An 11,403-nucleotide genomic window follows, 5' to 3' on the forward strand; every position below is an offset into this window, starting at 1 on the left:
CTTGGTATCTCCCTGTCTGTGCCCCTCTCTCTCCTCCCCAATCCTGATTTCTCTCCCCACCTCTCTTTCCCAGGGCACTCCTCTGTCCTGTGTTCCTCTGCCCCTGTTCCCATCTCCATGACCCCCGATCTCTTGTGGTCTGGCTCTGTAGACCTCTGTCTCCCCCTGTCTAGTGGTACCCCTCTTCTCCCCATTTTTGTCTCCACTCTAACTCTCCCACTAGTTGTCCCAGTCTTTCTCCTCCTTGGTTCTGTGTCTCCCACAGACACACTATTTCCCTCTCTAGCTAAGTCTCTCACCTCTGCATCTTCCCCCTGACTCTTCTTTTCCTCCTTTGTCTCTCCCTCTCTCCTCCTCCTGCTTTTCCTATCTCTGTCTCGTCCCCCTTTTTCTCTCTGATTCTCCTTGGTCTCTCTGGCTCTGACATTCCCCTATATCCGCCCCCCCCCCCGCCCCCTCATATCTCTGTCTCTTCATCTCTCTCTGGCCCTTGCTCCCTCACTCCCTCCCTCTCTCTATTCCTCGGATCTCTCCGGCTCCCTCTCTCGCCTCGGATGACAGCGCTGCCTCTTTTGTTGGCTCCGCAGCCAATCGCGGCCGCTGACGACACGGGGGCCGGGGCTATAAAGGGCCTGGCCCGGGCTCGGGCCCCCCCAGCCGCCCGCCCCGGCCGCCCGCCCGCCCCGCCCCGCGCGCCCGCCGCCCCCGGCCCCCCGGGTCCCCCCTCGGCCGGGCAGCCCCCAATCCCGCGCCGCCCGGACCCCCTCCTCCTCCCTCCCTCCTCCCTCCGCCCCCTCCCCGCGGGACTCCGGCGTCCCCGCCCCCCAGTCCTCCCTCCCCTCCCCTCCAGCATGGTGCTCGCGGCCCCGCTGCTGCTGGGCTTCCTGCTCCTCGCCCTGGAGCTGCGGCCCCGGGGGGAGGCGGCCGAGGGCCCGGCGGCGGCGGCGGCGGCGGCGGCGGCGGCGGCGGCGGCAGCGGCGGGGGTCGGGGGGGAGCGCTCTAGCCGGCCAGCCCCGTCCGTGGCGCCCGAGCCGGACGGCTGCCCCGTGTGCGTGTGGCGGCAGCACAGCCGCGAGCTGCGCCTAGAGAGCATCAAGTCGCAGATCTTGAGCAAACTGCGGCTCAAGGAGGCGCCCAACATCAGCCGCGAGGTGGTGAAGCAGCTGCTGCCAAAGGCGCCGCCGCTGCAGCAGATCCTGGACCTACACGACTTCCAGGGCGACGCGCTGCAGCCCGAGGACTTCCTGGAGGAGGACGAGTACCACGCCACCACCGAGACCGTCATTAGCATGGCCCAGGAGAGTAAGTGGGCTGCGGGGCGCGAGCAGTGGGGTGCTGGCTCTGGCCCCGCGATGGGCGCCTTCTGCTCCAAGCGGGGCGCTCCCTGCTGCCCCGGCCCGGAAGCTTTTCCTGCGAAAACTTGACGAATTAGGGAGCGGGGGCTACTTCATAGAAGTTTTTCGAGCGATGGAGATGGGCTGCAAAGTTGTATGCACGCCCAGTTTCCGGAGGTTGGGGCGGGGGGAAATGGGGCGGGTTTCGAGATACTGCCTTCCACCCCCAGTATGCGAAAAAGACTGTTGTTGGAGTCCGGGGAAGCTGGGGCTGGGCAGCGACTCTGTCCTGAAGAGCCGTGGCTGGGAGGCTGGAGAACAGAATCGGGAGGCTGCAGGACCCCCGCAGCCCCAGCTGGACTGCAGTGCTCCCTGCCTCCCAGTGGCCCTGGCGCTAACTCCCCACTCCGCGCTCCTTTCGCAGCGTGCCCACTCGGCTGCAGAGAACTGTGTGCTCTCTCCCAAGAATAGGGTCCCAGAGCCTGTACACCTCCTGGCAACCCAGCTGGCACCCTTTCCATCCTGAGCCTTGTCTCAGACCGGGAATCCGAAGGGGTGGAAAAACTGTGCCTTCTTGATACTGACCGAGCTCAGAGAACTCAACTCCATTGCGCTGGGGGCTAAGGACACTCATTGGCTACTCAAACCTTAGTGTTCCATCCCTTATTTGCCCGCCCCTACCGCAGCTGGACTTGAGAGAGAGGAAGACCTAGGAAAAAAGAGAAAGAAATAGATGGGGGAGCGGGAACCCAGGCATCCGAGCCCCTGACCAAACGGAAGATGAACATATATAATAGACATGAGCTGCTTTGAAATTTTATGACCTGGAAAATCCAGGCGAATACTACCCCGCCCCCCCCCCCCCGCCCTTTCCAGCTCTCCCTAGGGTCAGGTGACTCCTTCTCCTCCTCCCCCACTGAGGTCTCCCCCCTCCCCAACTACAGGGAACCAGGCCTCTCTTATTCCCTAGTGGTTTGGCAAGGTTCCCCCCTTCCCACAGCCCCCTGCAACACACACAGAGTTTGGTTTTATGGCTGTGAACAGAAGACGGGGGAGACTGGTTTATTGGCAGATGGGTCATAAAAAGCTGGGGGCTGAGGGGAGTCCCAGTGGCCCACCCCCATGGGAGAGGCACAGGAACCCAGGTGTGCATCTGGGAGGCTGAGTGCCTCACACTGCCCCTGGTATTTCTGCAGACCTCTCAATTCCACAATACTTGGTCGGGGCTGTTAAGCTCAAAGAACCAGGAAACTAACTGGCTGTGGGGGTGGGAGGCATGGGGATCTGGTCTCGGGTTCCTCAGTTTCCCTTCTATTCTTAAGGCTTCTGCTTATGGAAGCTAGTAGGATCAGTCTCAGATCGACTGAGGGTAGGGGGTGGGGTTTCTAGGAAACAGAGTTATAGAGGAATTCAGATCAAGAGTTTGCTGGAAGATGAAGGTTACAGAGGGAAAAGATACTCTAGTCTATGTGGTGTAGTGTGTGTGAAGATTTCCAGGATGGGTGATGGGGCTGTGGACTTCCCCTTGCCCCTAAATATCCTTAGCATCCCTTAACCAACAGGCCCGAGCCCACCAGAGTTAGCTCTGGCAATGGGAATACACGAAATGAAGGGACCCTGCCTACATGAGTTGGGCTGTGCAGGTGAGGCCTGGGTGGGTGGGGAGGGGACACTAGCTGGTGGGATCCCATCCCAACTTCCACTCTGGTGCCACCCCAGGACTTGTGCAAGTAGGGAACTGGGTCTCCGGCCAGGTATTGTACGTCCCCTTTAAGAGCCTAGCTGAGCTCTTAAGAGAGGGAGGGGGAGTGGAGGGGAGGGGAGGGGAGGGAGAGAGGGGAAAAGGAAAAAGAGACTTTTATAGTCTAATCCCCAGGGACCCGCTTTAATAAGAGACTTGTGCTCTGCTAATCGGGGGAGGTGTTTGTCAGCAGAGATGGCCTCCGTTCCCCTCCCCCTCCCTCCCCTCCCCCAGCCCTCAACCCTGGACCCCAGCCCCCACCTCTCCTAGGCTGCTCTGCCTGCCCTAGTTCCCTCTACCCTCTCAGGCTCTCCCACCGAGCCTTCATCCTGGGAACCCAGCCCCCTGCCCTTCTGGGAGCCAAGCCCAGCCCCTGAGTTTCTCTCCTCCCCACACCAAGAGGCCCCTGCCCTCTCAGCCCAACCTCCTGCCCTTAGGCCTTCCAGCCATGGTTGGGAGTGTGTGTGTTGGGGGGGGGGTTAGGGTAGGGGGAAGGGGAGGTGGTGTGCAGGGAGGGGGTTGGGCATTTGCTGAAAATAGTGCAGTGACCTCTCTCTCCCACCAGCGCCGCCTACTAAACCTGACCTGCTGCCTGCCACCAGCCCGATCAATTCAACACAGATGTGGCCCCTTTTCCTCCCCATCAGAGCTCGGCATATGTGTGTCGGGGACTCTCTCAAGCCCCGTTTCCCTCTGTGGCTCTACCTGCTTCTCCTTTGTTCCTCCGTCTGTACCCTTTCTATCCTTTCTCTCCTTTACCCCACTAGGTTTAGCTTCCTCCCACCTTTAGCTTTCTAACTATCACCCACTCCTTTCTATCACTGCCCCCGCATCAGGATTCTCAAACTCCCAAACTTATTCTCCCTTTGCCATGATTATCCCCTGCATTTTTCCACTCTAGCCTCTATTTCTCTCCCTATATCTACTCATCTGCCTTCAACTCTTAACTCATCTCCCTCACCATCTCCAGTCTCTCCCCTGGCTCTTCTCTCTGCTCTTTCCTTTTTCCCTATGCCCTACCTCCTTGTAGCACTGACTGTCCCCTGTCCACTGGGGGACAAGTACATGGAACCAAAGACTTAGATGTAGCCCTCATCTTCAAACCCTGGATCAGCTTAGGTAGAGGGAGGGTTATGTTTAGAGCTTAGTAGAGAATGCGAAAATAGTAGTAGCTTCTCAATAAATGTTGGTTTGTTCGTTTTCTATTTTCACATTCTCTAGTTAATGCTTAGCACTCATGTGAAGCAAGAATTATATCACACTGAGAAGTTTAGTAAAGTTATATAGTGGTTAGTAAGGAATCAGGCAGTGATTAAACCCACTTCAATTATAGTCAAAGAACAGAATTTAGATGCCAGGAAGAACTTTCAGGCACTTGCCTGTATAATTTAAGATTGGGAGTTTAGGGAGTTCATTGACTGTGTATTTACTGAGTGCTGTCTGCCACTATGGGAGGCACTAAAGCTACAATGGTGAGCAAAACAGACACAGTGTGAATAACATAGTGTCTACTCTCATGGAGGTTAGTACCTAATGGCAAGAAAACAGGCAATTCCTATGCTGAAATTAGGTGGAGTATGCTATTTGGGATGTTGCTTGTCACTCCCCATCTCACTAGTAGCTTCCCTACCCCAGCTACTTCTAATCTCTGAATTCTCACTCCCCAAACCCTACTCCATTGCACCATCACTGAAGCTCCAGCCAGTAAAATAACTGGACTGCCAGGGCCCTGGGACCTCAGAGAATAATCAAGAAAAAAAAAAAAGCTATAGAGACTTTGGGTATCATATCCTGAATATATGAAGTTCATTAAGCATTTTCCTCCTCATCTCACTTAGAAGGTCCTCTTTCTCCCAGGGTGGGAGTGGGGAAAAGCTGACAGGACATCCTAAGTCCGTCCTGATTTTGCAGAACTCAAGACATGGGGAGGATACTTAAAGGCCCAGACTTCCTGACTCTGCTTCTATGGCTCTGGAAGCTCATTCCTGATTCTTCCTATCTAGAGTGAGGATAGACATATACTGTCCAATGGAGACATGTTGTAGGGCACTCCCAACTGACTTAAGAAAGGCAGTGAAGAGGAGCTGGAATGGAAGCAGAGGCAGATATTTATTGAGAATTGTTCATTAGACCCAAGAAGGATCAATTTATGGTCCAGAGCAAGGAGAAATGGGTCAAAATGTAAAGTTGGGATGTTAAAACTTTGTCATGACCTACCAGCACTAGACTGAGAAGCCAAAGGAAGCTCAGGGGAAAAAAAAGGCATTGTAGTTGATCTGGTGTATTTAATATTATTTCTGGTGCTTTAGGCAAATAGGAGGCAACACCATGAAGGTAATTATTCCTTTCCTCAAGAGCTGGAGCAGTCATGGTGATGATGATGAAGCAGCAGCTGAAGAAACTTCTTAGGAGAGAATGGGGAGACAGATGTATAGGAAGTGCTTGGATAGTTCCATTTTGCTAGGTGTTATTCCTAATGGGAGTGAGGCAAGAAGCCTAGATCTGAATTCTGGTTTACATAATGGGGTAAATTTAGCTCATGCTCCCTATCTGGACCCTGGGTTATCCCCTCTCTGAGGCCACCTGTGTTTTTTTTTTTTTTTTTTTTGTTTTTGTTTTTTTTTTTTTTGTGGCGGAGGGATGTGCCAGGCTCTACCTGCCCAGCAGATAAGTCAGAGCAGATAGGGGGCAAGGTGACGTAAGGGCAGCAGGTGTGATAGGAGGTATGGCTTCTATAAAGAGCTTCAAAGATTCAGAAAATGTTGGAGCCTTACATGCTGGGAAAAGTTGGAGGCCAGTAAGGATGGTGGTGGAGGAATAATTTTGCAGGTTATCTGGTAGACGGGAATCTATATATTAGGGCAAGTGGATTAGGAAATGAATACGTATCAGTAAGGCCTTATAGGGCCATCATCCTATAGAGGAAGTGCTGTTTTAGGTGCCAGAGACATGTTATAAGACAGGCATGGGAGAAGGGTAAAGAATTGGAAAAGTCAGGCTGAGAAGTCCAGATTGCCAATGCCACCCAGGACTACTGATACCCTACACAAACACCCTTTGCTGATGCTGTGCCCTTCTCTCTTATCAGCGGACCCAGCAGTACAGACAGATGGCAGCCCTCTCTGCTGCCATTTTCACTTCAGCCCCAAGGTGATGTTCACAAAGGTACTGAAGGCCCAGCTGTGGGTGTACCTACGGCCTGTACCCCGCCCAGCCACAGTCTACCTGCAGATTTTGCGACTAAAACCCCTAACTGGGGAAGGGACCGCAGGGGGAGGGGGCGGAGGCCGGCGTCACATCCGTATCCGCTCACTGAAGATTGAGCTGCACTCACGCTCAGGCCATTGGCAGAGCATCGACTTCAAGCAAGTGCTACACAGCTGGTTCCGCCAGCCACAGAGCAACTGGGGCATCGAGATCAACGCCTTTGATCCCAGTGGCACAGACCTGGCTGTCACCTCCCTGGGGCCGGGAGCTGAGGGGCTGGTGAGCAGGGGGCCTGAGGTGGTGGATATGTGTAACCTGGCCCCTAGGAGATGGGGTTACATTGGAAAAGGTAGACAAGGAATGTGAAGGAGGTTGGGGTCTAGCATTACTTCTCTGGGGTCAGGAGCTCATTCTAGAGGAGCTGAGGAGTAGGGTGGCAACTGTTACTTCTCAAGGATCCAAATCAGACAACAGCTGAAAACTGGATTTGAAGGTAAAGGTGTCAGTTAATGGAAGAGCTGTGAGAACACAAAAACTGGCTGTTGAGGCACTGGGCCAAGGGGCTGACGGGGGTCAGTTTGCCAGAAGAGTAAGAATTAGAGATGGTGAGTTGAAGGAGAGTTAGCTAGCTGGCAAGAAAAGTGGGCAGAAGATAAATTCTGGGGGTGGGAGCAATGGAAAAGCTGAGAAGTCAGCGGTCTCTATTCTGATGCCCCTGGCAGGTGGGAAAGGAACAGGGAAGAGGAACTGTTCAGGGCCGTATCACATTTCTTTCCCCTCTCCCTGACCCTCAGCATCCATTCATGGAGCTTCGAGTCCTAGAGAACACAAAACGTTCCCGGCGGAACCTGGGTCTGGACTGCGACGAGCACTCAAGCGAGTCCCGCTGCTGCCGATATCCCCTCACAGTGGACTTTGAGGCTTTCGGCTGGGACTGGATCATCGCACCTAAGCGCTACAAGGCCAACTACTGCTCCGGCCAGTGCGAGTACATGTTCATGCAAAAATATCCGCATACCCATTTGGTGCAGCAGGCCAATCCAAGAGGCTCTGCTGGGCCCTGTTGTACCCCCACCAAGATGTCCCCAATCAACATGCTCTACTTCAATGACAAGCAGCAGATTATCTACGGCAAGATCCCTGGCATGGTGGTGGATCGCTGTGGCTGCTCTTAAGGTGGGGGATAGAGGATGCCTCCCCCACAGACCCTACCCCAAGACCCCCAGCCCTGCCCCCATTCCCCCAAGCCCTAGAGCTCCCTCCACTCTTCCCATGAACATCACACCCTGTTCCCCGACCAAGCAGTGTGCAATACAACAGAGGGAGGCAGGTGGGTACTGAGGGGTGAGGGGTTTGGGGGAAAGGGGAAGGAGGGGCATAGTCAGGGTGGGGAGTGTTTGAAGTTTGCAGATGCGAAGGTTTGACAAGACAGAGAGATGTAGAGACAGAGGGATAGAGACAGAGGAACAAAAAGAGCAGCAGTGAGAAGGCAAAGAGAGAGAGGCAGAAGAGACAGACTAGGCAGAGACAAAACACTGAGAAAGAGACTGAAATGGAGTAATAAATGAAAGCCCCACACCAAGCCTCCTTTCTTCCACTGGCAAGGTGAGGGGCTTGGTATAGTTTGGGGAGATCCCCTGACTACTCAGTAGGAGAAGAAATCAAAAATCCGTTCTTTTTCCCTTCTCTCCCTCCACAGTGGCTAGGGGAAGGGAAGTGAGGGCAGGGGCAAAAGGATTTGGGAATTTTTATTTATTTATTTATTGTGACTTTTCATTTTTTTGGTATTTGGCTTTACTGGAATAGGAGGGCCCCTGCCCACTGTGCCCCATTTATCCCTTATTCCCCAAACCCTGCTCTCCCCAACACCTACCCACTTAAGCACTTGTATAAAGCCTCCAGGGTTGGGAATGGGAGTAAAGGGCAAGAGGGTCGACACATGAAGTTTAGTTTCTAACCCATTATCACCCTAACTCAACCTTTTCTGAGCCAAATGGGTTGAATTTAAGCCAGTTGTCATGGAAATAGTAAGAGGTTAGGGTTTAAGAGCTGGGGATAGAGGGGTGGGAGAGAGAACCCTCAACATCCAGGATCTATATGATGAGAGCTACTTTAAACCCTCAGGTCAACCCTCATGATACTGAGTTACTTAGCCAGAGGGTGCAGCCTGCTTAAGCCCAAATTCCCTCAGCCAAGAGAGAGACCAAAGAGCCTCTGGAATGGCCCTGCTCCCAGCCTCTATCTTCAGGTCAATAAGAAAGAGTATAGAGACCCTAGAGTCCCCTGGGTCTGGAAAGCGTTAGGAGAGGTCAAGAAAGGAGCAGTAAGGAGGCTGAAGGTTACAGGGCATTTGAATCCAAATCACTGCTCTGGGCTAGGGAATAAAGCCAGCAGACCAAGGTGGGAGGGATTCTGGAAGGGGGATATTTTAGTTCCCTAACCCCAAAAGCTCAGGGTGGAAGAGGGGAGAACAAGGAAGCAGAGTGTATAATTATTTTCCTTTTATTTTTGGAATCTAACAGTACCTGGCAGCAGGGAGGGGAAAGTACAGTGGGGAAAAGCATCTGACAAGGCCAGTTAGAACAGAGGATGGGAAGGATGGAGACTCCCGGGTTTGGAAGGCTAGGAAGCAGGCAGAGACTGGTTGCCATTTCAAGTTACTAGCTAGGCCCATTAATTCCTCCCACAACCCTGACCCATTCTCCTCTGGACTCGCTGTGCCTCAGTTTCTTCCCCTCAATGGAATGAGAAATGACAGCACCCGCCACAGCCAAGAGATGAATTCTGAGCACTTACCACGGGCACTTTATGGACATAAAATACCTCTCGCTGTGGGACAGATAACCAGGGCACCAGAGTAGTGGTGAAGAGATGTGAGGCTTAAGAGGAGTCACAGGCTTCAGAGTACAAGTTCCCCTCTGCCTCCCAGCTGGACAGTGCCTAGAAGCCAAGTTGAGAATCTCCTGATCCACACCCTATCCTTACTTCACCACCACGCCTCTTGGCTCCAGGCAAGAGCTTAGAGGATGTCAGGAGAGGTGGGGTAAGAACCTTCAGCAAAACTGTCACTCTAAGTAGAGCCAGCAGTTACGGGTCTGATAAAAACAGCACTGAACTTAAAGTAAAGCCCAAGCTGGTGAGCAAACCTGGATGGCTCATTCTTCCCAAGAGCATGACTCTCCCTCTTGGCCAGTTGGTGGAAGGGGCAAAGGTATGTGACCACCCTTGAGAAGGTGATGTTGGTGAGCTTTAACATCTTATTCCTATTCTTATAATGAGAAAGTGAAACAAGGTGTTTCAGTAGAGGAATGGGGCAGGGGCTGTTAGGCTTTTCAGCTTGCCTTCACCCATATAGCAGCTATGCTAACCCCAAGCCTCTCTGGCCCTGTTCTTCATCCTTCCTTCTGCCCCAATCCTGGAGAACAAGACACACCCGGCCATCAACACCACTCACATTTCCTTGGTGGAAGGAAAGGAACAGAGAAGTGAAGAACAGATGATATCTCCCTCCAAGGTCAAATGCCTCTTGATCTTCGCAGAGTAGGGATTGGGCAATAAGCATCAGGTATATCTTCCTTCTACAGATTCTAGAGAGCTGGGCCATTAAATATGGGGGACACTTAGAATACTGCCCCTTTAATACCACCAAATAAAGACCTTTGTGTGTGTGTGTGGTGGCGGGGGCAGGGGTCTTTCTCTTATGAACATAAATCTGTGAGCTGAACTCTCATTCCCCTGTTCCTCCCCACCCCCAAAGAGGCATGGAGTAAAGGGGCTTGGGGGACAGCTCAGCAACCCAGTGGGAGTTAGCACCCCCTCCCACCTATGATATGTGTGGACCTGGCCAGTGCCCCTCTGAACATATCATTATTAGTGTAATTATCATTTATTTTGTGTATTTGTTACATTGTGTGCATGACAGCCTTTGTTAAGGGTGTCTGAGGAGTATGGAGCTGACAGGGGCACTGGAATGCCGGGAAAGAACTTCTTCAACTGAGATCAAGGCTTCCTGGAGGGAACCACTGCAAAAAGGCCATCAGGCAGTTTTCAAGTTATGTGACAGAGGGCAAAGATGGCCATAGGGTGCTCTGAGTTTTGGGATGGTCACATGACACAATCCAGCACTTGAACCTGAAAAAAAAAATAAAAGCAGTCAAAGAGTTTAGAATTCAGTGCTGAGCTCTTCTCCCTAATCAAGTGCCACATTTACACCTTGGAGAACCAGAGGTGAAGAGGATCTGAGACAGGAAACCTCGTATTCAATGACTAAGAAGATGGGGTCCTGGAGCAAGACAGAAAACACTAAGGGCATGGTGGTATGAGGTTTGGGACATGCAGGCCAAGGAAGGATGGGAAGAGGACAGGAAACTGGGGGCAACTAGAACAACCCCTCTCTGAAAAGCTTGAGCCAAAACAGTCCCAAAGACTACAAAACCCCTCTCCCCTCCACAGAATGGAAGATCTAAAGATTCTCTTGAGATGATCCAGCTAGTGTCCTATTCTCCTGCAGTCCCTGTTCCTAGGTTTCCTCAACGAAGTTTGACAAAAATCTGTAAACCAACATAGCCATCCAACTTGCCTTGTTACACAAGAGTGGCTAAAATAGCATCTCAAATATTCTTTCAGTTCACTGTAAAATTTTTTCCCATGTAACTAGAGCACAATTCCCCGGGCATATGAATTGGGAATGGCAAAAGAATATTGCCTGACTCACATTTTTAAAAAATAAGGAAAGCAGGACCCAGTGGTGTGCTCCTGTAGTTCCAGCTATTCAGGAGGTTGCGGCAGGAGGACCACTTGAGGCCAGAGGGTCAGGGCTGCAGTGTGCTATGATTGGACCTGTAAATAGCCACTGTACTCCAAGCTGAGCAACATAGTAAGACACTGTCTCTAAAAAAAAATTAAAATAAAAATAAGGAAAGCTCCTGTGACATCAACCTGATCCAGAATTGGGGATAGGGCTGCTGAGGGTTCAGTGTACTGCCATGCTTTCCCTGTCTTATCAGTTCTATCAGCACATTGACCCTACCGGAGACCAACTACAAGACTGAGGCTGGAACTGGTTGAGTAGCAGAAGTGTTATGTATTCTATCTTCCCAAGGGAACTATATCCACATCTAC

General features: G+C 52.2%; 1 protein-coding gene across 1 annotated transcript; it reads left to right on the forward strand.

The window, feature by feature from the left end:
* The first annotated feature begins 820 nt into the window (after nt 1-820).
* On the forward strand, nt 821-9,427 carry GDF11 (growth differentiation factor 11). Its single transcript, XM_050749166.1, has 3 exons — nt 821-1,302; nt 6,164-6,561; nt 7,077-9,427. Exons 1-3 carry the CDS (start codon nt 852-854, stop codon nt 7,455-7,457), a joined length of 1,230 nt encoding a protein of 409 aa, XP_050605123.1. The 5' UTR covers nt 821-851; the 3' UTR covers nt 7,458-9,427.
* The last annotated feature ends 1,976 nt before the right edge of the window (nt 9,428-11,403 follow it).

This window comes from Macaca thibetana, chromosome 11 (assembly GCF_024542745.1).
Source record: "Macaca thibetana thibetana isolate TM-01 chromosome 11, ASM2454274v1, whole genome shotgun sequence".
Taxonomy (NCBI): Eukaryota; Metazoa; Chordata; class Mammalia; order Primates; family Cercopithecidae; genus Macaca; species Macaca thibetana.